This window comes from Carettochelys insculpta, chromosome 4 (genome assembly GCF_033958435.1).
Source record: "Carettochelys insculpta isolate YL-2023 chromosome 4, ASM3395843v1, whole genome shotgun sequence".
In the NCBI taxonomy this organism is placed as follows: Eukaryota; Metazoa; Chordata; order Testudines; family Carettochelyidae; genus Carettochelys; species Carettochelys insculpta.
This window is the reverse complement of record NC_134140.1, coordinates 128,061,317-128,086,935: the sequence shown is the minus strand read 5'-3', so window position 1 is coordinate 128,086,935 and position 25,619 is coordinate 128,061,317. Positions and strand designations below refer to the sequence as shown.

The window sequence follows — 25,619 nt, the reverse complement described above, 5'->3', positions numbered from 1 at the left end:
TAATAGAAACTTTATAATTACACATGAGGCATTAATTCCCTGACTCATCACCTCTAACTGAGTGATTCCAAGATTAGCCAACAGACCCGCACACATCCACGAGCTACTTCTGTTTTCACTTGCCGCTTCCCTGACTCACCAGTTGCCTCTGTACATAGGCCAGAGAGCGTGGGCTGTAGGTTGGGCAGCATGAGATATGATGAGTCAGCAGAAATGAAGAGGAAGAGGACGGATTTAGCAGGCATGGATGGCAGCTAGGGGAAAGGGTATTTTCATGTCTGTGTGAGGAATGTGGGGGAGGGTGGCTTTGCTTTTCATGGGGACTGAAAGGTGGAGTGGTAGAGGGAAGAGCTCAGTGTCTCTGAACTAAGTCATCAGCCCTTGAACTATTCACTTGATTCTGCTGCTTAAGTTCCCCAGCAGTGCTGCGGGAAGCTGACTGTCTCTGTACTAAGGCATCGGTGCATCGAAAACTCTTCCATACAAGTTTGGCCCCAAATACAGGTGAGCAAAGTCATGAAAATTTCCTCAGCAAAAAGCTTCACTAACTTAAATCAATTGTAACAGAGATGGAGCCGTGCTAGTCTATACACTATCAAAACAAAAAGCAGTCAAGTAGCACTTTAAAGACTAGCAAAATAGTTTATTAGGTGAGCTTTTGTGGGACAGACCCACTTCTTCAGACCATAGCCAGCCAATACAGCAGCATGAAGCCAGTCACTGATTTCGGCAAGGTAGAAAAGAGCTTTGCCCAGGAAGGTTGGGCTGACCCAAAATGGGATAAAGAAATGTTAGAAAGGGAATGGGAAAATCCCGAGGAACTGTGGTCGCAGTTCTGTAGTTGGAGAACTGCTTGTAGAATAAAGCAGAAAAAGGGAAAAGGAGCTTGTATCTGGCTATTTAAAAGTGTCCTACAAGCAGCATGTAACAGCCAGGCTAATCTGAAAGCAGAATTAGACAGAGTGAAAAAGGAAAAAAGATGAGCTAGAGCAGCGTTGCCAGAACCTAGACACCCGGCAGCGCCTGCTAAGTTACGATGTGCACCAATTAGAACAGCGCCTCGCTCCATTAATAAAGAGGGAAGGAGTGGAGCGGAGGGCGAGATTAGAGAGCAAGCCACGAACAATTAACCAAGCTAAAGTAGAGGCTGCTCTCTGCTAGATCCGGAGGATTGGGATGGGGACATCTGGGATTCCTCCGATGATGAGGTATATTCCACCTATTCCTCCCCTGAGTTAGGAAAACCCCCCATCCACATGAGACCCATCATCACCTACCAAAAAGATCTCACTGAGCAGGGAGAGGGTGAATCTAGCAAAAAGGCAGAGCCACGACCCACCCGAATCACTACCCGCAGCTATAAGCCTGCAGAATTGAGAAAGATCCAAGATGAGTTTGCCAAAAAGCCTGGGGAAGGAGTGATGGAATGGCTAGGCAGAATATGGGATATGGGAGCGGGCCATACACAGCTGTCCTCCTGGGAATGTGGGAGGGTAAATCTGGGTGCAGGAGTATTCCTTACCCCCAGGAGGGTCCAAAGTCTATCTGGACCTTTGCCTGTAGATGGGCTAGGGGAATCCACCGCACCGACAGAGGTGAACCCACTGTCACCCCGTGGACAAATGGGGATGAACTTAAAGGAGCCCTGCAGACTGTGTCCATAACAGCTCTGCTCAACCGAGCTAATCCAGAGAACGGGGATGAGGAGGAAAGCCCACGGGAACAACGGGTAATAACCGGGGATTTGAGACCAGTGCTTAAAGGGGCTCCCGGACCTCATAGGGCAATAATGCTAGCCACCAGAAATCATGCTCAGGAGCACAACTATTCCTATCAGGAGCTATTTAAACTTATGCTGAGACCTCCGAGAGTTTAGAGAAACTAAGGCACCACAGGTCAAAGTTAAGATGTGAAATTTAAAGGGAAATGATAAAAGGCAGCAAGAATGCTTTAAGCCTAGGCATGAGATAACCCCAGAGGAAAAGGAATTAAGAACTAAACTGTGGAAAGAGTGTTTAGATCTAGGATACCCCCGAGATTTGCTGCACAGAATGCCTACCGGGAAGTTAAAGCTCCTGGCTGCCTTAAAAGGGGCTAAGCAAGGGAGGGAGGCGATTACTCCTAGTGCACCCCCCAGCTCCGATACCCCTTACACGCAGCTGCGGCAGCAATTACAAGAGCTGCAGCACTAGTTAAAGTTGACCAGGGAAATTAACTAGCAGGGGAACAAATCTCTCTCTCTATAAATAAACTCAAACTGGCAGGGAGAGAGAATCACAGCAATGACCCCCGGATCATAGTAACAGTTAATGATAAAACTACTGTCTCCTTCCTGGTAGACACTGGAGCCCAATTATCCATGATTAAAAGAGAGGACTTTTCCGGACCTCCACCTTCCAACCAAAAGCGGGTTTTGGTTACAGGAGTGAACGGCACTACTGTGTTTTACCCGCTGGTCAAAGTAAAGCTGGATATCCCTTTGAACCCCTACAGGCAACCCCGGAACCATGAATTAATACTTGGGAATGCCAATATACTAGGCATGGACATCCTAAGGGGCAAGGAGGGAATCATTGCTGGGGAAAGATGGGCATTCGGAGCTGGCTGCAAACCCAGCACAACAGTCCTGGATGAGGGGAAAGCTTCCCTCTGTCATGTAAACCTGCTAGCCCAAGCTCCTCCCCTCCCCGCATCAGCTGTGACTAATGTAAAGCAGTATAATGTCCCAGCTGAAGCTGTGGCTCCTGTAACAGAATTGATTAAAGACCTAAAGAAACGGGGAATATTAATTCGGACACACTCCCCGTACAATTCACCAGTGTGGCCAGTAAAGACGCCTAATGGCAAATGGAGGCTCACTGTAGACTACCGCAAACTGAATAGCAACACTGGACCCCTAACTGCAGCAGTCCCCAGTATAGTAGATATTGTAAATAACATACAAACCTGGAACAAACAGTGGCTAGCTGTACTGGATGTAAAGGAGATATTTTTCATGGTCCCCCTACAGCCTGCAGATCAGGACAGATTTGCTTTCACCTGGAAAGGTGTCCAATATACTTTCACTAGGATGCCGCAGGGATTCAAACTTTCACCTACAATATGCCACGGTGCATTATCAAAAGTCCTAGATGGTTTGACCATGCCACAGAATATGGTCTGAAGAAGTGGGTCTGTCCCACGAAAGCTCACCTAATAAACTATTTTGTGAGTCTTTAAAGTGCTACTAGACTGCTTTTTGTTTTAAATCAATTGAACGTTGCTAGACTCCTCATTCCCACCACTGCGGACAAAGCAGCAAGGGAAGAAGCAGTGAAGCTGCTCAATACCCTAGCTACCCTCTGTTCCTCAGGTCCCAGTCTCAACCTGATTTCTCTGTGGGTGTAATCTCAACTCTTGGGAGGGCAACAGTCATGGGTGGTGGGTATAATAAGCCCCCTGGTGCAGCTGCTTCAGACCCCGCTGCCAAACACCCAAGCCACGGTGGCTCTGCCTGCTCTTTGCCTCTTCCCTGTCCTTAAGGGCCACCAGTCACCACTCCCTGCTGAGTCCCATCTCTTCTCCACCACTCTCTCTGTGAGACACCCCCCTTCCCATCACCATCTCCTTCCTCACCCCGCTCTTCCTGGAAGCTGGTGGGGAAATCACCTCCAGACAGTGGCCTGGAGTGCAGGGTGGTGATAGGGCCTGTGGAAGTGTTCGGGCCTACCTGAGGGCAGGGGTGGTTTGATGAACCTCTTCCAGCCACATTGGGTAGGGGCAGTTTGGGGCTCCAACAGGTGAGGGGGGTGGAAGGGATGAAGCACAGGGGGTAGCCTCCCCGAAGGGCAGTTTCACCCACGGCCCATGACAACGGTGTAAGAATGCAGGCTAGGAGAACTACTTCTGCCCAGGCGTGTCCACCCTCCTGGCGAACACACACAGCGTGGCCTTAGCTCTTGACCATTTCTCGGTTGTGTGACCGAGATACTCCAGCAGTGACATCAGGGCTGGTGTGGCTTCCAGCAGTGCCACTGTGTGTAGTGGGTGCTCACGGGGCAGTGAGGAAGCTGGCCTTGCGGAAGCAGGGGGTGAGGAGGAGCGAATGCTACGCTGCCCATAGGTGAGAAGGCCGTGGGGCTGCTGTGCCCGTGTGGGAGGCAGGCCATGAAGATGCTGGAAGCAGCAGGCCCTGTGGGCACACTGCTTTTGGGAGAGAGCCAGGCCTAGCAGCCCGTTGAGAGAAGTCTGGCCAACATATGTGGCATGCTGGAGCCAACATGATAGACATGGTGGGCGTGGGGAAGACAGGGAGTGCAGGGGACAGATACAATAGGAGAGGGTTCAGCCAAAGCCTATGTGACAGTTGCTCTGCCCAACAGCCTCTCCTGACTTGCATGTATATTCTGGAGATCGTCTCCTAGCAACCAGCGTTCTCAGCCTGTAACCGATGCCCAGGTAGTTGGAGTCGGTGCTTGGAACGGAGATAGCCCAAATATTCTGGCTTGTTGCTGGGTCTGGGAGACGACTGCCGTGTCCTACCAATGGTCTGCAGCAGCAGCAGCTGCAGCTGCCTCCGACCAGCAGGGATAGGCTCAATCCCATGGTGAGCCGGGTTTGTGGGGCGGCTATATGGCATTGGCTAGTTGTGCCCATCCTTCTGTCAAATTCACACTGGTCGGGCAGAGTGCGGCTTCCAGAAGCTCGCTCTGAAGGCTCTAGGAGATCCATGCTGATTTGAGTGGGTGGCAAACAATGGTGCCAACATGGCAAACTTGGGGACACATGCTATTCCCAACACTCCATCTTGCTTGCTTGATCAGGGACCTTGTCCATGGGGCAGGAGGTGTTTTCAGCACAGAATTGTGAAAGAGTCATTACAGTGGGGCCCAGGGTGGGATCATGCCTGGAACATGCAAGACTGTCCTCAAGTAGGCATGGGCCTTGTACAATCCATGCATGAGCCTTGCACTTGTGCTGGCAGGAGCTGATTTGATATTTAAATCTGTTTTTCAGTGTATATATAGGGAAGCATTTTACGTCTTTCTTAAAAATATTTCGTGACCACTTAAGAAGGCAGGAGTTGAGTGCATTTAACCAGCTATTAACCTATGTGAATTGATACACACACATCTCATAGAGCTGGAAAGGACCTCAGAGGTCAGCAAGTCCAGTCCCCTGCCCTCTTGGCAGGACCCAACACCATTCCAAGTTTGATTTATGGTGCTTGTGGCGAGTGCCTTTGGGGATAGGAAACATAGCAGACAGAGACCTATAGAATTGGCATGCGCTTTGTATCCATCTACCAGTTGTAATGACGCAGGCAGTAGCAGGGCAAGTCTTCTCCAGTGGTGGCCTGGCTAATGAAAATGCCCACAAGGATGACAAATTAACATCCGTTGTGATGTGACTTTTGGATCTAAAACCCATTAACTCCTGTCCCTAGGCCACTCAAAATATGGGGAGGACATTAGATCACTGCATTCTTTGGCCCAACTTGTTTTACCCATCCTAAAACAGTAAGACTTGTGCTTGTTTTTTAACAATACGTCATGAACCATATTCACAGCTGGAATAAGAAAGCGTGGCTCCAGGGGTGTCAGTGGCACCACAGCCATGCATACCCTAGGTGAATTTGGTTCAAAGTTTAGGTGAATTTAATTCAAATCAAATTATTTAATCAGTGAATATTTGGGCTTGATTGTCAGAGCAGTGAACAGCTGCAACTCTCTGGATCTCTGGCTGTTCATCCTCTCTGAAAATCAGGCCCACTTTATTGACAGTTACAGGTCTGCATTTTAGGACAGACTATTTGAACACAAGCACATGTCTCTGGTCTGGCAGAGATTCCACTTCCCACCCTGTGTATTTTGTAGTCCTGGTCTGGCAAGGGAACGGAATGGTGAGTTCATATTTGAGTTGGAAAGGTGGCAGAGACACTACTGCACTGACCAGCCCTGTCTGATCTCAGGTACAAGGAGAAATTGCCTTCTAAGTGCTTTCCAGAGCACAGCAACAAAGCGAGGTTCTCCGATTCTCTTAACAGCCAGCGCTGGAGATTCTTGAAAAGGGGCCTGGATGATTTCAGAAGCGGCGTCCCGGCTCCATTTGACAACCTCATCATCCATTGCCCAAGGGGGCTTTTACCAATTGTTCTACCTAAGGCATCTGATGCGTCCTGTGGGGCCCAGCAAAAAGCAGGGGAAACTTTTACAAGACACTCCAGGTGCAGTCCTTTGCAGAAAGCCAGGTGGGGTCGCATTGCAAAGACGGAATACTGCCTGAGCCAGCACCCTCTGAACCTCTACCCCCATCTGGAAGAGAGCATCCCTACAGAGGTAAAGGCCCCATGGCTGCTGAGGTTCATCCTCAAGATTGAGCACCCTTTTAGCATGTTTTAAATACAGAAGTATTCCAGAACACTGCTTTTCACCAGGTGATTTAGAACAATGTTACTTCCTACAAGTAGAACAGCTACAAAATCTGACTTGTTGTGGGAAGGTGACCATAAAGCTAGGGAGAGCTTTGACCTGACAGCAGCCACCTCCAGGCCCCTGAGACAGCCTGCGAATAATCTGAGGTTTGTCACACTGTTTGGTGTTCAGTCAATGAACCTGCTTCCACTCAGAGGTCAACATGAGGCACGGTACAAAAAATGGGCTCCTTTAAAGTCTACCACATGATTTCATAGCTGGTGCATTATACAGTGATCAGTTGGTTCATATCATTGCATTACTGGGCACGCCTCTTGATAAAATTGGGTGCTCTGGGAGAATGAATGAATTATCCCTCTCTTGTATTAAAATTGAACGATACCCTGGAGTCTTAGCCAAAGCTTTGTCTCCTGTGGTCCTGACCTTATCTGGACTCTGGCCTAACTCTAAAATATCTTCTCTCCACAGTCCTCCCTTCCTCTGCTCTGGGGCCCAGGGCCTAGTCAGCGCATACCTGCACTTCTAATTTAGGGCAGGGAATTGACACCCATCCAGCTGAGTGCAAACTAACTGGGAGTGAACCATTAGGCTTTCCACTCTCAGATGAAATAGGGGAAGGTTATTATGGTCTTTTGGGGAGAGAGAGAGAGAGCGACCAGAAGCAAGAATGTGGCAGGCCTTATACTGGGGGTGCTGGTGAATTTAGGGTGAATATAGTCAGCCTCGATAGTACAGTGCAGAAGGCTGAGAAGGATCATACTGGCCAAAGGTTAGGAAGTAGTAAGACAGTTGAAGATCAGTGAATTCTTTGTGCCCTGAGATCCCTTTGAATTTGAAGATAAATAAGGGATCTTGGCTCTGTTCATAGCCAGATCGGGTCACAGAATGCTTCATGCTGATGGGGGAGCTCAGACAGGAGAACATGATCTGTAATGGGGTCTCGTATGCCGTCTCCAGGGGAACTGCACTGGTGCAAGGTATTTTTGGACAAGTGCTCTGTTCTTGTTTGGCTCCCAGCTTTTTGAAGAGGTTGTGGCCATCCTGGACCCAGAGATGTGCTTGCAGAGTAAAGCTGGACATAAGGATCATGACTGGAAAAGCCATGCTCCTCAGCAAGTGCTGTGTCAGCTGGACGACGGGCAAAGTAAAGAAGTAAGCCCCAGGCCATCAGCACTGTAAGTACGGGACAGGACTGAGCAAGCTTCACCTACAGCTTCCTGAATTCACCTTCTACTGCTGGGCCTGGGTGTAGTTCAGTCTTTCTCCTCTGAAGTGAAACATATTGGAACAGAAGAATTGAAGGTTTCTCTGGGTGGATGTTTTCCATACCCCACCTCAGCTCAGTTTTAGAAAGTTTTGGGTCACATTGACCTTTCCAGTAACTGGGCTCTGGCTAAATGGGAGAGCCAGGTCAGTCTTCTGCCAGGTTTCTCTGAATAGACATACCCAGGAGGCTTTCTAGGGCTGGCTGGCTTAATAATGCTTCAGCACAAGTCTTTAGGGGACTGATTCAAAGCCATTGACCCCAATGGAAAGATTTCCATCTACTCCAGTGGGTTTTGCCTCAGAACCAAGTTGCTGGTCTCCCTGCAAGCCTTAAAGATCTGCATATAAATCACTCTGTGCTGTAGGCCTGCTGAGGGCAGCCAGTTTGATAACAAAGGGATTCTGCAGAAGCAGCAGTATCTTCCTTTAAGGAGTATGAGCTGCAAGCTGGGAGAAGCAGGGACGGAGACAGTTATTCAACCCTTCCTGATCTGAAACCTCAGGAACTCATGTATGTGGATGAGAACCACTTTCAGGCCATGAGTAACTGTTATATCCATCTCTTCAGCCTCAAGCAGTCTAAAAGCAAGAGTCCATACCTACAGTTTTCCAAGAAAGAGGTAGCAGCAAGGGAAAAGGCAGCCAGACAGAGCTACGTTCCTCCCCTGGATGACAGTGTAAAGCGAGTGACTAAGGAGTTTTGTGACTGGGTTGCTTCTTGGGTAAGATGAAAACCAAACCCCTTATAATCCCAGCAGCCCAGTAATGAGTTGGGTCAATATTTTCAGACTTGGGGATCTGAAGCAAATCTGCATCCTACGTGAGGTCCCTCAGTTAAAGTGCCCTGAGCACAGCTTCCATGACCTGCAAACTGAATTGGGAATAATCAGCCCCTCTTGAAAGATAAAAGGCCGCTTAGTGTCCAGCTGCCACTGGAAATTCAGTAAGTCTTAGGTCACTTTTTTGAAAATCCCAGCTTACAGATGGCTTTGGGGGCCTATCCTGAGACATCCAAGTCTGACAATATTAACCCGGACAATTTTGCTTTCACAGACGTTTTCTGCCTAATTGAAGTATCCCAAAGGGAAAGCAAACCACAAATCAGTTTATTTTGTAATCACGCCAAGCCCATCTGCTCATGGCAGCATTTGCCTCAGAGCGGTGCGGAGGGAGATTTACTGCTTAGATATAACAGCCTCATTTTGGAGTCAGGGCCTTTTTTTTTCCTGGCTTGACACTGGAGCTGCGTGTGATCCCCACTGCAGTGCTTCCTGCTGGTTACTCAGGAGTTAGCTCAATCCTGCCTCCAAAGTGCCCTCCTCTGGCAGGAATCCCAGCCCCCTTTTACTTGCTTGTCCGTTAATGGCTCCTTCACCAGCTGCTATCAGGTGAGACATCCCTCTCAGCCTGCAGAGCCTTTCCCTCAGCGTAGCGCTCTGCTGCAGGGTCCATACTCACAGAATACATCTCCACCCCGCTCTGCCTACCTTGCCTCAGTGACCCTGCTGCCAGTCATATCGCCCCTGACCTGTGGGCGAACGGCAGCCTGAAATGATCAGTTATCATAGGCAAGGGGGTATGGACCTTCTGCCTTCACCTGTCCTGGCTGCCTCTCTAGTAACCCTTAGGCCCCTGTTACTAGGCCTCAGACTGGGATTACTCAGACCAGAGCTCCCCTGGCTCACCCTGCCTTTCCCCAGCACTGCTCTGTCCATGGTACCTCACTCTGGCAAGCAGCTGGGTCCTTCTCTCTCCAAGAGCTGGAGCAAGAGTGTCTTCAACTTGGCCAGCCATCTCTTTTATACCGCCCTCCTGGTCTTTGATTGGCTACCACAAATCCCAGTCCCAGTTGGCTCTCAGGATGACCCTCTCCCAAGGCTGTTTTTAACCCTTTCTATATCAGGGCAGGGCATACTGACTGTCGCATACTGACTCAGCAATTTAGGTCCTAGTTTTAGTGAACACAGGTTAAAAATGCAAATAAATTGTGGCACGTTCCCTTTTTCTAGGTGTCAAATTCTAACACGAATGGTACTGCAGCACCACGAGAATCAGGGAAATTAGAAGGGTTTAAGATTGGGCTGAATATGGAGAATGTATCTGACGTGTTTCATACATTCCACACCTGGGATTTTATGTAGCACTCTGCATTGGCCTGACTCTGCTTGCATTACAGTTAACAGTAAAGCTTCCATTGACTGCTGTGGGAACAGAATTAAGACAACAGTGACTGCTTTTGAAAACCCCATCCCAGGTGCTCTCAGACTGAAGTTAGCAGCCAAATTCCAATGGATGACAACAGGAGCAAGAATAATCCCCTGAAGCCTGAACATATCACTTATCACTTACATACTCTTGTAATATCAAAACAAAAAGCAGTCAAGTAGCACTTTAAAGACTAGCAAAATAGTTTATTAGGTGATGAGCTTTCGTGGGACAGACCCACTTCTTCAGACCATAGCCAGACCAGAACAGACTCAATATTTAAGGCACAGAGAACCAAAAACAGTAAGCAAGGAGGACAAATCAGAAAAAGATCATCAAAGTGAGCAAATCAGAGAGTGGAGGGGTGGGGGGGAAGATCCTATAGTGGCTCGTCTGCATACTTGGCTCAATCTAATTCTTGACCTTCCCCCCCATCCCTCTACTCTCTGATTTGCTCACCTTGATTATCTTTTTCTGATTTGTCCTCCGTGCTTACTGTTTTTGGTTCTCTGTGCCTTAAATATTGAGTCTGTTCTGGTCTGGCTATGGTCTGAAGAAGTGGGTCTGTCCCACGAAAGCTCATCACCTAATAAACTATTTTGCTAGTCTTTAAAGTGCTACTTGACAGCTTTTTGTTTTGATAGTGTATAGACTAGCACCGCTTACTCTCTGTTACTATACTCTTGTAATGTGCCAGTTGGTACAGACAGGCCTTGGATAACCAGAGATTTCACAGCATTTTCTCATGGTGGAGCTGAGTGAGATTTTAGTCTCCAGTCCAGTGTCTGCTTTGACTCTTGACTCGGTCAAAGACCAGACTGTTTCCTTTGAGTCTGATGTATACCATGGAATTGAAGGCTTTAATCATTTGCTAGCCTTATTTAGGATGCTCAGCCATTCAAATAGCTCACTAGAAATGCAGTTGTTCTTCTACACACAGTGCCAGTTGTTGCAAGGACTAGGGGTCACCAAATGAAATTAACAGGCAGCAGGTTTAAAACAAACAATAGGAAATATTTTTTCACACCATGCGCAGTTAACCTGTGGAACTCCTTGCCGGAGAATGTCGTGAAGGCCAAGACTCTAGTAAAGTCTAAAAAAGAGCTAGATAAATTCATGGGGGATAGGTCCATCAATGGCTATTAGCCAGGATGGGCGTAGAGGGTGTCCTTAGCCTCTGTTTGCAAGAGGCTGGAAATGGGCGACAGGGAACTGATCACTTGATGATTACCTGTTCTGTTCATTCCCTTTGGGGCACCTGGCATTGGCCACTGTCGGAGGACAGGACACTGGGCTTGATGGACCTATGGTCTGACCCACTGTAGCTGTTCTTATTTTTCTGGATTCATGCTAGTAGCTTTAATGTGTACAAATGCTAAAATACCCCCATCAATTCTTGACCGCACTAAGCTGACTCAGAACAGCTGAGTAGGGAAGGGAAAGGTGGCTCAAAGCTCTCTCAAGCCTCTGGCTCAAAAACAGATCAGCCAAAGAGTTATTCTAGTGCGGGCCAGTTTGAATTGGCTCCCGAGAAGCCATTTTTCTGGGGAAGGTTGGTGAGAGCACAGTCCTGCCTCACTGAAAGCACCGAGGTACTGAGCTCTCACAGGTCCTGCTATTATTATTTTTTGTATTATTGTCGCACTGTGGAGCTCCAGTCTTGGACTGGGCCCCGTTGGTGCTGTGTAAACACAGATTTCAGCAGGAGCTGTGACTGCTCAATGCCTCCGAAAATGAAGTCATGAGTGTTTTGTCATTGGCTTCAAAGGGAGCAGGACCAGGCCCAGAGCCTGGAGCAGAACGTGCTCCTGAGATGTTTGCATGGAAGGCTGTCTGTATGCAGACTCCCGCCCTGCGTGAAAGGGCGCAGAGGAGTGGGGTAAGCCATCTCTTCAGCACTGTCCCCACCGTTCTTATGGGATCCTAGGAAGGCTCTCTCAGGGTTATGAACTGACCCTCAACAAGGTGAATCTGGGAGTTTGGGCTGGGAGTGAGGCTAGGGAACTTGCTTTGTGATCATAACAGTGCCTATAACTAGAAAGAGGTAATGCAGCTCCATGCTGTATTACTGTTGACACCGTGCTCCTCTTTGCTGGGGAACTTCATGGAGGCACTGGTGTCCAGGGGAGGTCTTGGGAGCATAGGAGATCCTGAGATCTCAAGTCAGTTGGATGTACATGGCCTGGACACCTGTGGGTCTTGGGATCTGCTGAGTGCAACTTCATTCCTCTGTCCTGTGGAGCCCAACTCAGTCATGGTCTTGCTAGGCACTCCATTGCTGCCATACCTGAGAGGCAATTAGGATTTCCACGCAATGCCTCTATGATTTTGGAAGCCCCCACACCTCCATGAGATCATAGACACATTTTCCATCCTTAAAAACTATATCCACAACTCTTTCAATGGAACTGCCAGTGATTTCAACTCATCGCTTTCCAGAATTTTGCCCAGTATGGAAAACAGAGGTCCCAATAGCTGTCCAGAGGGACAGACGTCCGACATCCCTGTAACTGTGTGGCTGCTTATTTGCAGCTATCTGTAGTGGCTCTTTACTCCGTCCTCTCTAAGAAGCAAAATAAGAGTGTAATGAAGCAATGCAGTCACTGTCCTAGCATACTAAGCCATTGTTTCTTGTGACAGAGACTCTCACGTGACCCGATGTTTTTTGTGTTCTTTGTGGCCAAGTGCTGTTGCTATGAAACGGGAACTGAAATGGACAGGATAGCTTTAGGGAGCAAGATTAGGAATGCTATGCTAGAAATGTGGGCTGCATTGGCTGTTCTTACTCTGTCCTCACCTGAGCAAGGAGAGCTCAGATGCTCGCCTTTCTCTGCCTCACCCACGATGCCCCGTCCCCAGATTTTAAGAGAACACCATGGCAGGTGCTCCATCTGTCGATCTCAGGGGACCCTATGCCTAGCATTGCATTCAGCTGTGTTCCCTAGTACAGCCTCCTGTTCGGAGTATAAATGGCCTACAGTGACCTGTTTAAAAATAAAAACCAGAGCAGAAGTTACAGAATCTCTGACCCGTGAGTTGCACTACATCATGTGCTGATTCATGTGTCTCATGTCGTTTTACTTTAGAGCCAATCTGACTGGGTGGGAAAGAGCTTTATGCTTTTTTTGATCAGAGCAGCACATGGTAAAGGGAACTTCGACCTACTTCTTAAATTCCCCATCCTAGGAAATCAAAGAAGAGCTAAGAAAAAGTTTCAAAGAGGGGCTTGGTGACGTAGGATCAGCAAGAAGTTATGTCCCCAGGTGCGTGGTACCAGACTTGGCTTCCATCTCTGGAACCCTCTGTTCTTCTAGTCTAATGTAGATCTGTCTCTAGGAAACAATATTTGTTCCTGGTGGGCAGGAAATTCTCTTTCTGTCTGTTTTCTAGCTGTATAGAAATCTAAGCTGTGATTTTCACAGGCACACAAGGGAGTTTTGCAAATCATGGGGAAAGTCAGTGGGGAGTGAGTGGTGATGGAACATTTTTCCCAGTGAGAGTGCTGAAAGCCAGTAGTCCTCACTCCTTACTCCTCTCTGTCCCCCTCCACCCTGGGGCCAGGAGAGGAGCTGTGGCTCTAGATAGGTGGATGGGAAACATGGACAGGGTTAAGGAGGCCAAGGCTGGGACCCTGTGTGTGAGGCTGAGAGCAAAGCTCCTGGCATGGGGGCTGGTGATAGCTGGGACCCCACATGTGAACTCTAGGTACAGGGCTGTGAACAAAACCCCGGCCCAGGTCCTACAGGTTCAAGGCCCAGAGTGTAACCCTGGACATATAGCAGCATGTGGGACCCACACAAAACCTCAGGGTGTTGCAGCATCCCCCTTGGCATCCTAGTTCCCATGGCTATGGTGGGAGTTACACTGGGGACATCTCAGCAGATTCTTAGTCACCTGACTCACCTGCTCTGAGATAAATTACACGTAGCTGAGGCTGACTTCAGATTCCCTTAATTAAACCAGTGGTTCTTCATCGGGGCACACACACAAGTGGGGATCCACAGAGGTCTTCCGGGGGTGTATCAACTCATCTAGATATTTGCCTAGTTTTACAACAGTCTCCACAGAAAGCACTAGCGAGGTCAGTACAAAGTCAAATTTCATATAAACTTAGGGCAACCATCCATTCCATATTGTGTGGGATGGTCCTGTATTTGGTACGCCAAAAAGGCATCTCAACTTATTTTTTAAAAGGGACTCATTGTCCTATATTTGGGCCCTCTCCCTGCTGACCTTTTCTGCCAGCAGCTGCACAGGCCAGGTCACTTCCCCGAGCCTTGGGGAAGCAGGGGGAGTGTGGGTGGTTGCCACGTCCCTGCCACTTCCCCGAGGCTCTGGGGGCGCGGTGGGGGCTGCTGCTTCCCTGGCCTCCCAGGGGGCACCAGGGGCTGCTGTTTCCTTCCCGGCTTCCTGGGGGTTGGTGGAGCTGGGAGGAGCTGCCCCCCTATATCTCCCTGTCCCATATTTGGGACAGGGAAATATGGTCACCCTATATAAGCAATAACTTGTTTATACTGTTCTAGAATCATAGAATCCTAGGGCTGGAAGGGACCTTAGGAGGTCATCTAGTCCAGCCCCCTGATTCAAGCAGGATCAACCCCATTTAAGTCGTCACAGCCAGACTTTGTCAAGCCGGGACTTAAAAACCTCAAGGGATGGAGAATCCACCACCTCTCTAGGCAATGCATTCTGGAGTTTCACCACCCTCCTGGTGAAGTAGTTCTCCCTAATATCCAACCTACACCTCTCCCTCTCCGTCAGACCATTGCTCCTTGTTCTGCCATCTGACACCACTGAGAACAGTTTCTCACCATCCTCTTTAGAGCTCCCCTTCAGGAAGTTGAAGGCTGCTACTAAATCACTCCTCAGTCTTCTCCTCTGTAAACTAAACAAGATACTATGCTAGGTACTATAGTCTGAAACGTAAGCACAGTATTTCTATTCCACGTGATTTATTTTACAATTACGTGGTGAAATTGAGAAAGCCAGCCATGTTTTCAGTGGTGATGTGCTGTGACACTTTTGGGTTTTTGTCGGTTTTTGTAAGCAAGTCGTTCTCAAGTGAAGTGAAGCATGGACATACCCAAGACAAATCAGGCTCCAAATCAGGGGTACACTAGGCTGGGAAGGGTGAGAGCCTTTGTTTAAAAGCCCAGCTCACAGCATGTAACAGGATTCAGTGTTTCTGAGCAAGGCAGATGGGAGATTTGGAATGATATGCATAAACAAATAACAGCTGTTGGTAACCACTGGCCAGGGCTGGGCTGGAACTGGTGCTGGGAAACGGTGCCTGTCCAGGGCTGGTGACAGCCTTCACTGGGCCCTGGGCAATAGGAAGGGGCTTGGCTCCAGACCTCCTCAGAAGGGTGGAGCCTGGTGCAGAAGGTGCAGTGTTAAAGACACCCAGCCCTCAGCATTTCCTGGATCACGCTACTCCTCCACCAGTCAGCCCTCATGCTGCCTGGACTGGGCTGCATAGGACTATGGAGTTGATTTAAAGGGCCCAGAGTTCCAGGCCCTGGGCAACTGCTACCTTTGTCACCCCATCAGTGGCCCTGTGCCTGTGCCCAGTGTGCTGAACATCTAGCTCTCTTGCCTTGTCAATGCGTTCTCCCCGCACCCTCCCCCGCAAGCGTGGTATGTTTGAAAACATGAGAAACTGCCTTCTGCTGCCTCCTAAATGGTAACTTGGCTTATTATTGAAGGGAGGAGAAAACGGTAAAAGTGACGAAGAAACCATCATGAGGCTGTTTGATGCTGGTTATGAAACCAAGCCCACGCTGGCTATGCCGGTTGAAGTTGTGGAGATAAACGATTTGCCACCAGAGCTGAGATGGTGTCTGGGGGCTTCCTCCTCCCTGAAAGCTGTAAAGAGCCTTCCTAAGGTAAGCAAGCCAAGGGAAGTAAACAAGCTGCTCCTGCAGCTTTTATCAACTTCAGTTGGCGTTTAAGGTGCTCAGTGCAATGATTCTGGTCTTTTGTCTTGAGAAAGTCTTGTGCTGGGCCTGTCGGTGGTTACATCAGCACCACTCAGGATCTCAGGACCCTGGAGCGTAGACATCATTCATTCCCAGTGGCTCTGTCAGGATTTGAGTGCAACTTTTTGCACAGGCTGACTATGTTTGGATAAGCAGCATTCGAGACGAAGAGTTTTACAGGCTCTTGTTGGGTGTTGGGAATATCAGGAGTTACTCTATTTTTGTCTGCACCTTTGGGCAACCCTTCCGCTAGTGTAGATGAGTACAAGAGAGCGCATACAAAAGGATACATTTCTTCTTAATTCCTTTCAAATGAAACCTCTCCCACAACTCTATGTTCTTCCTTCCCACCACAATTCCCCCACAGATTCTCCTGTTCTGTGGCGCTGTCTAGTTCATTATTAAGCAATACTTCCAAGGAAAACTGGGAGCTTCTAATTAAACCCAAATTCCTGTCTATCTCTTTGTCTATGAGAAAAAACAACTCACCAGTACAGATATGTAGGCGAGAAAATGGGGAGAGAATGATTTCACTATCAGGAGTATAACACAGTGGGTCCCAACCTTTTCAGCATCATGGCACACTTCAAAGAGACAAATACATTCCGCGGCACACCCCGCTTTTTTCAGCTGAAACAGTTGCTCATAAATGTCACATTTATTGACATTTACTATGGGTAAAGTCTTGCTAGACAGGTTTCCAACATAGTAGTGCCTGCAACAAGCTACACAAGGGTCAAATGCATTCATGTTTTAAATCCACCACAGAATACACTGCAGTAGTAGGCATCCTTCAGTCTGCGTAGACTATGGATCGCTCCCTTCGTAACTCCATTTTAGATCGTCATTTGCACTATTGACTGTGACTGTGGAGGCCCACACGAGAGTGACAGTCCTTGCTACATATGTAGAGGTCAGTGAATCCAGTCCCCTGTCCTCTTAGCAGGACCAAACACAATCCCTAACAGCACTTTTTTTTTAAAAAAACCTCTTTGCCTGAACTTGCAAATGGCTTCCTTAATGTTTGACCACATAAACCTGGGTTTAAGAGACTAGGGCTCAAACCACTGTATCCCTCCTTAACATCTTCTACAGTGAACACAGAAGCATTTCAAAATCTGGTCTATGCCATGCTTGTGATGATGAGCACACAACTAACCACTGAAAGCAGGCTCACTTCCCCACCAGCCCACTGGAGCTAGGATTCAGCATCTAAACGACGTACCAGCTCCAACGGGCTCCCTTCCTCCTGCCCACCTGTGCCACAGCAGGGAGTGAGGATAGGCTCCCCACCAGTTCACTGGGGCCAGGAATCAGCATTTCAGCTGCCTCCTGGCATGAACAGGGTCCTGGGGATTGGTATTTCTCCTCACAGTGGCTCTTGAAAGAGCCATTGCGGGAGAGGCGGGAGAACAGATGACCCTCGCGCCAGCTGGGATTCAGGCAAGACTGAAAAGAGCCACAATGAGAGGAAGTTGATGAAATTGCACGGCACACTTGGACAGGTCCCGCAGCACACCACTGCAGCACACGGGTTGAAAACCCCTGCTGTAATGAACAGCTGGAGTCAGTGGTGGTGCTGTTGTTAGGGATAGCTAGTGAAACACCTCACACTTATATGACACAACTAAGACTTACATCTGCTACAGGCTCTGGAAAGAGACACAATATCCTCCATCTTGCACTCACTATTATGGTACCTAAGCACCTGATCACATTGATTGATCAGGTCTGGCTTTCCATCTCATGGGAGGCAGTGGTTAGACCTTGTGGGAGGCAAGTCAGACCTACATGATTAGAGGATATTCTGAATTAGGAGGATTTTATTTTACAGGGTCTCTACCAGCCCAAATGGGAGAAGATAAGATACGGAGCCTGGTACCTTGACCCAAAAACATGGAGAAAACTAAAAGTAAATGAGCCGTTAGAAGACCCCAGAGCAACAGTTGACGCCATGCAGAATTTAAGGAGGCAGTTTAGTGACAAGGTATTGTAAGCACCTCTGTGGAGAAATTCTCATCCTAGTTCAAGGCTACAGAGCACGTGTTGTTATCAGAACATGCCAGCACCCCATATGCAATGTGACAAAGTCACAGTGGGATGGGTGGTTTGTACTACCTGCCCTACTGACTATAATTATTAGTATCGATTATTTGCTGTCTGTGACAGCTGGAGGCCCCGATCACGGATCAAGGTCTCCTGGGTCAGCGCTGTAGAAACACAGAAAATGCCAATTGTGGGACAAATGTTCTAATGCCCATAATCTTTTAAAGAGCACCCCAGTTGGATATTGGCTGAGTTTGAAAGAAGAACCTAGAAACAGTCATGAGGCTTACTTTAAAGGGTTCTATTTTCATGTTCATTTAACATTGGTGAAAGACATTTTTCTTTGCTTCTGCGTATCTGAAAATCTGCTTCAACGCCTCTCAGAATAGGCGGTAAAAATTCACTCCCAGTCTGAGACTAAGCATGCATGTTCTCAGCCACAAAGGAATTGTTGTTGTTCATGTTTTCAACCCTTGCAAATGTGGGCTCATCACTGTCGTTAGCAGGCCCAACTCTATGGCCTTGTTGACACCAGCAAATCATGTGTCTGCACATTTATCAAACATTAAGATCTGGCCAAAAGACTCATCCACTTGTAGTGTTCACTTTCCCAGGAAGACCTTGCATGTTAACCTGCTATCTGATGAAATTCCATCTTCACTTCCTAAATTCCTTCTGCATTTTGAAAGAGAGATGGTATTTCTCTTCACTTCCCAGACCAATCTGAGGTGCAGCATTGTTGTGCAACATTAAATAGTTAGTGTTCTCCTTCCCAGAGGTGGCTGTTCATCCCATCCAGAATTTAAGGAAGCATGTCAATCATGGGTGAAGTAGTTTCCACGTATCTTAGCAGCCACAGAGCAATAGGCATAAGGTGAGGTTAAAAAAAGATTAAATGGATGCAAGATACATGTAGCTATTCAGAAATATTTATAATAATTGTATATATTAATTATTATTATCCCATTGAGAAACAGAGACTTCTCAATTTTGTAATCATTTCCTTTTCCTTTCGTTTGTTTGTTTGTTAAGTGTTCTCCTTTTGTTCTAGCCAATAGGTATAGGAGTGGAAGACAAACTCAAAAGCCCTGAGATTAAAGAATTTAAAATTGAGACACTCCCTCACCCAGCCACAGGGCAGCGCTTTCAGAATTAAATGGAAAAGCTTAACATTTCAATAGACAGAATAAACAGGGTTAAAATATACATAAAATTGAGGGTGGTTGTATTATTTTGATTTGCAGAATTGTAATAAAAAATAAGAGCCTCCCCTTTTTTTTTTGCTTTAAAATATAAAATGGTGGCGGGTTCTAGAACCTTGCATAATGATGCAGAGATTTTCTGTGGATGCTCTCTCTTAGCTCATTTTGGAGTGGCCAGATCTGAAGAAGTCGGTCTGTCCCGCGAAAGTTCATCACCTAATAAATTATATTGTTAGTCTTTAAAGTGCTACAGGACTGCTGGTGGGAACTCCAGCTGGTTACAACAGCTTTACAAAATAATCCCTTGTCATTAATGTCTTGCTACAAAACTGACTGGAAAATAATCCACTGTCCCATTGCACTTCAGTGCTTATGAAACACCCGCATTGTCATGAAAATAGCAAATCTGAAATTCTCTCTTGAACAAACTACAATGCTTGAGATTCATTAGAAATGGAGTTTGCCGTATTGGTTGGACTTTCACAGTAGTAAGCTTCCTTGTTCCTTTCTTGCTTTGTTGGCTTATTGTCTGAACAAGGTCTTGAAAAACACATATATATCTCTGAGATTTATTCTTGATTATTCCCTTTATTTGGTTTGGGGATTCCCCTAGGAGGCAGAGGTCACGCAGCTCCATGGAATCTATGCTTTTAAGGAGTTCCTTGAAAAGAAGGGTTACAGGAAGCCTGAGGTAAGTCAGTGAGAGGGTAACAGGCTTGCTGACATGATCAGTAGCACAGACCAAGATGCTGCTGTCCCTGGTGGTGAGCCTGCACTCAGCCAGCTGCGACTGGCTGTTGTGCATTTTGTTGCTGGTGTATTGGGGAAGTGAAGCCTGCAGTGATGCCTTGGGAAGCTTTGTGATGCTGGCAGCCTGCTGTGTGGAGAAGGGGGAGGGATAACTTAGTGGTTTGAGCATTCACCTGCTTAGCCCAGGGTTGTGAGCTCGCTCCTTGAGAGGGCTGCTTAGGGATCCAGTGCAAATATTCTAAAAAAATGTCAGGGATGGTGCTTGGTCTTGCCAATAGGGCAGGAGACTGGACTTGAAGACTTCTGAAGGTCCCTTCCAGCTCTATGAGCTGTGTCTGAGGTGTGAGAAAGAAAGGGGGCCAGGTGAGTAGCTAGGCAGGGGGAAGACAGCACAAGGTGGCATGAGAAAGTGGGTTGGAGCTGGGACAGTAAGGGGGCTGGTGGGCTCTCAATAGACTCAGCACATCAGGCATGGTTGCCCTTTCACTGCTCGGTGGGCCCAGAAGGAGCAGAGCTGGACTATGGTGGTCCACACAGGCATGAAAGGAGAAAAGCTGGGGGTGAAATGGAACCAGAGGGAAAAAAAGGTGTGACTCCTGGGGAACTGGACTGTGACTGGGTGGCAGCTCCCTTCCCCCAGTCACCTCCTGCTCTGTGCCTCCTTCAGTCAAACAGGGCAAACAACATGGTGTCATGCGCAGCAGCACCAGTTCCAGCTGGGGAAGGGGGGATGCTGTTATTGGGGGGGGGGGGCGAGTGAGGGGATGGGGAAACAGAGGGATAACAGTGGCTTCAGCAATGTCACTGAGCATGCTCAGTGCAAACCAAGCAGCAAATTAATATTGAGTCTGTTCTGGTCTGGCTAGGGTCTGAAGAAGTGAGTCTGTCCCACGAAAACTCATCTCCTTATAAATTATTTTGTTAGTCTTTAAAGTGCTACTTTACTGCTTTTTTGCTTTGCTAGTATATAGACTAGCACGGCTATCTCTCTGTTACTAAGCACAATGAGTGTGTGTGTGGGGGGGAAGACACTGACCCCCTTTTTCTTACCCCCATGCCTCACTTCTTTCCAGAGGCTACTAAACTCTAGTTTTTTTTTTTTTTCAGGAACTCCATATCTAATTCCTATCTAAAAGAAAGAAAATAAATAAATATTATATCAACTCAGCTCTAATACTGACCTAGTCTGACATCTAGTGGCAAGTCATTTAAGGGACACTGGTCAGCCCTAAATTTTTAATGCATATTTTTGCTGCTTCTAACTCTGCGGAGAGAGAGAGAGAGAGAACGTCAGGACTCTTGGTCTCTATCTCAGCTCTCGGCGGGGAGTGGTGTCTAGTGGGTTCCAGCAGTATCAGGTACATCTGGGTTCTGTATGAGAACATCAGACTGGCCACACTGGGTCAGACCAGTGGCCCATCTAGCCTACTGTCCTGTCTTCCAACGGTGTTCAATGCCAGGTGCTTCAGAAGGAATGAACGGAAGAGGCAATTGTCAAACGTCCACCCCGTCTCCCTTTCCCAGCTAGCGGCCAAGAGAGACTAGAGACAACATCCCTGCCCATCCTGGCTAGTAGCTATTGATGGGCCTATCCTCCTTGAACTTACTTCATTCTTAGTGGAACCCTGCTATAGTTTGGGCCTTTCCATCATTCCCTGGCAAAACGTTCCACAGCTTGACCATGAAGAAATAATGTCGTTTGTTTGTTTTAAATCTGCTGCCTATACATTTCATTGGGTGACCTTCTTGTGTTATGATAGCGAAGGAGTAAAGAACATTTCCTTAATCAGTTTTTCCACAGCATTCATGATTTTCTAGACCTCTAACATATTCCCCAACCCTTTAGTAATTTCTTTTCCAAGCTGGAAATCCCAGTCTTTCTAATCATTCGCCATACAGAAGCTGTTCCTTACCTACCCCTAATTATTTCTGTTGCCTTTCTCTGTACATTCTCCAAATCCAATACTTTTTTAGAAGGGGTGACCAGGTCTGCTTGCAATATTCAGGATGATAGTTTCTGTCGTCTTATTTATTCCTTTGCTAACAATTCCCAATATTGTTATTTTTTTAGACTGCCTCTGCACATTAATCAGACATTTTCAGAGAACTATCCACAATGATTCCAAGATTTCATTCCTGAGTGGTAACATCTAATTTAGACCCCATAATTTTTGTGCATATGGTTGGGATTATATTTTTCCGTAGTTGTTACTTTGCATTTATGAACACTTAATTCCAGCTGCCCCTGTGTTGCCCAGTCACCCAGTTTTGTGAGATCCCTGCTGTAACTTTTTGCAGTCAACTTTGGACTCAACTATTTTGAGTAATTCTGTATCTGCAAATTTTGCCCTCTCAGTATTCACCCCTTCTTCAAGATCATGCAGAAGTGAGTTGAACGCCACTGGATCCAACACAGACCCCTGGAGAACACCACAGTTTAATCGGACCCTTTTTTCCTTATCTATTAAGTGGAGCACCTGGTAGTGATGATCATCTTTCCATTATTTGACTGGCAAGCTTTTGTTATACTAATCACCCCACCCCCTTCTGTTTATAGAGAAACTCCTTGCCCCAACCGCAAAGCTGGGAGCACCACAACCTCTGTTGCAAAGAAGAGCTGGGTCTCAGGACAGACCTCAAATATGAAATTCAGGGGTTCAAACTTTTTTGGGGGGAACTACAGCTCACCTAGTCCCGCCCCCCCCCCCCCCCGCAAATGGCACCCCCGTCCTTTGCATGCCTTGGACACAGCAGCCACTGGCTTTGTGCCGTGGTGAGTAGGGCAGCATTTTAGAAGTTAAGTCCTACTCTCTCCTCATCCCTCAGCTCCTACCTCTCCCCAGAGAAAATGACCTCTGAGGAAATTCTCAGTCTGTGGGTTTGAAAACACAGTTTTTCTTCAGGAAAAATCCTTTTTTCGGAAGAAGAAAAAATAACCCCAAAGTGTTCACGCAGCCAAGCAGGGTAAGTTGAGACAAGAGGGCTTTTCCCTCAAAATAATAACGTTAATGACTTCTGTCTGCCCTACCCCTTTCAAGGTTGGAAATGACCGTTTGTGAAGCAAGCACGGATATTGTCAACGATATTGGCCTGCCATGTGGCTTCCCACCATGCCCAGATAGGTAGTCACCACGCACACACACACACATACGTGCACACACACAAATTTTAAATGCCATTTCCCACCTCCTCCTCATCCACATGGCATCTTTGCACTACATCTGCCAGCTTCCTCTGCCCTCATGGCTTCTGCAGATCAGTCTTCCAAGGGTGGCCAAGCTGCCTGACCTCCTGAGTATGTGGGGTGAGGAGTCAGTTTTTTCCCAGCTGCGTGAGAAATGGAGGAACAGGAACACCTAAGAACTGACGTCATGATAGCGGTCTTCAGGTATCTAAAAGGGAGGCATAAGGAAGAAGGAGAAAACTTGTTCTTCCTGGCCTCTGAGGATAGAACAAGAGGCAACCAGCTTAAACTGCAGCAAGGGAGGTTTAGGTTGGACATTAGGAAAACGTTCCTAACTGTCAGGGAGGTCAAACAGTGGAATAAATTGCCAAGGGAGATTGTGGAATCTCCATCGCTGGAGATATTTAAGAACAGGGTAGATAGATGTTTGTCAGGGATGGTTTAGACAGTACTTGGTCCTGCCATTGGGGCAGGGGGCTGGACTAGATGGCCTCTCGAGGGCCCTTCTGGTCCTAGTGTTCTATGATTCTATGTTTCCTGTGAGAGAAGGGTTATAACAGAGATACAACCCAGTGTAGATCTAAGGTAAAGGAACATTGCCAGTCATACCACAGGGCTTGGGAAGCAAACAAGTGCTCCAGGGCTGCCCCCTAGACATGTCGCTATTTTGAGCAGCTGGGCTCAATCCTGGGGGCGTAGCCTACGACAGAACCAAAGACCCTTGTGGATCCCTGTACTGGGGAGTCACAGCACAGTCCAGGATCCCTGCAGCCAAGAATGGAGTCCGGGCTCCCAGCCCCACAGGGAGCAGTCAGGAACTCTTCAGCAGTCGAGATGAAAGCCACGCAGCCAAGCCTTGAAGCGCAGCAGGAGAGCACACCAGAGTAGACAACTGTTCACCATCCCACGTATGCAGGACAATGCGGTCCCTCTACTCCATGCAGGTCTCCCTGTTCCAGGAGCGACAGTCCGCAGCGCACAGGTCCTGTGACAGAGCAGGAAGCAACTGCTGCCACCTGACCCCGTAGGAGATGAGGTGATAGCAGCTCTCCTCTGCCTCCTCTTCTGACTTTGTCCACTTGGCCAGAAAGCTCAATATTAAGGCTGCTGCATTGCGTGTTGACCACCTGCCTGCTGCACAGTATCCCAGATCCATGACTGCTCTGACAGGAAAACCTGGAAATGCAGGATCCGTGACTGCTACCTGCTGATGCTGGTGAGCTGGGCTAGGTCTGGCAGTTTCAAATGTTGTACAAAGGAACCGGAAACTGTACAGGGGCAATCTAGGAAGAGGAGGGCTGAAGGGACAATTTCCTCTTTCCCAGGAAACCTTTCACTTCCTGTTGACTTCCCACAATGCCTGGAGAGGGAATAACATGCCAGGCATGGTGGGATACATGCCCAAAATGCACCGCTTTTTTTTTTCAAAATGGGGCTTTTTCAGTGTGAATGCTCCATTTCAAAATGCTATGGCTGGGTGAACACAATTTTTTGACAGGCATAGTAAATAATGTGGGAAAAAACCTGCAATGTCGCCATAGCTTATGTGTGTTTCGCTCGGACACAGTCATGGCTAGAGGCTATGTCTACACTGCAGGCTTTTTTTCCATTACTTATTTCAATGCTCTCATGGTTAAATAAGTAATGGCAGGAAATCGCATTCACACAGCCACAGCGATGCGAAACGGAGCATTCTCATTTACAGCCACAATTCACAGTCACAGCATGGCTGTGCTTTGTTCACACGCATTCCTTTGCGACCTGGAAGGTGGGCAAGGGAGCGGCAATGTCGTTCACAGAGCTAGAGTAATTATTTCAAGGGCAAAGCCCTCTTCTCTCCAATGATCCTGCTTGGCTTTGTGAACGCCTTGGTGGGGAGAGAGGTTTTTCTGTAAAAAAACAAACAAAAAACAAACAACCCCCCCCCAAAAAAAAAAAACCAGCATAGACAAGCCCAGGCAGCTCTGGTTAATTTTCCAGGCCTGAGTCTCCAATTCCCCAACAGCATCAGGAATTAAGGCTGCATCTGGGTCAAAGCTCATTGGAGCTGAATGCTCTCAGTCCAGTTCCCAGGGAACTCCTTTCCACATTGCTGAAATCACCCCCACAGCCAGCTTTAAATAACTTTTCCATGGGGGTGGGAGTTTCAATGGAGGGACCAAAGTGGGGATGAGCTGTGGGAGCTGAGCTGCCCTCTCACCTATCAAAATGCTCTGGGTAGGTCAGGATGGGATCGGCACGTGACTGCCTGGGAAGCTTGCATGGCTGTTGCCCATTGTGGTATCTATGCAGACTCTGTACCCAGGCAGCTTGCGACAGCTTTACACTCATGTCATTAAAACTTCTGTATGAAAGCACAAAGCACATTGACACCTTGAACCTCTGTGACGTGTTCTTTTATTGTTTCATGCTCAGCCACTGACGGTTTACATACTTGTCTCCGTTCTTTACATCGGTTTTCTTTTAGTTTCTTCTGCAGATGCTGGCTGCAAATGATGGTAAAGGAGTGAAAGAGGCAACCTCAAAGGGCTTTAAAAAGACTCCAACGGCTCGGGGCAGAAGGCTCGCTAGTTAA

The 25,619-nt window shown here is 47.6% G+C and overlaps 1 protein-coding gene across 1 annotated transcript; it reads left to right on the top strand.

The window, feature by feature from the left end:
* Window positions 1-1,700: 1,700 nt before the first annotated feature.
* FAM47E (family with sequence similarity 47 member E) lies at window positions 1,701-25,619 on the top strand. Its single transcript, XM_074993975.1, has 8 exons — window positions 1,701-1,729; window positions 5,951-6,317; window positions 7,431-7,588; window positions 8,248-8,401; window positions 15,590-15,769; window positions 17,697-17,849; window positions 19,724-19,801; window positions 25,512-25,619. The coding sequence occupies exons 1-8, from the start codon at window positions 1,701-1,703 to the stop codon at window positions 25,617-25,619; spliced, it is 1,227 nt and encodes a 408-aa protein (XP_074850076.1).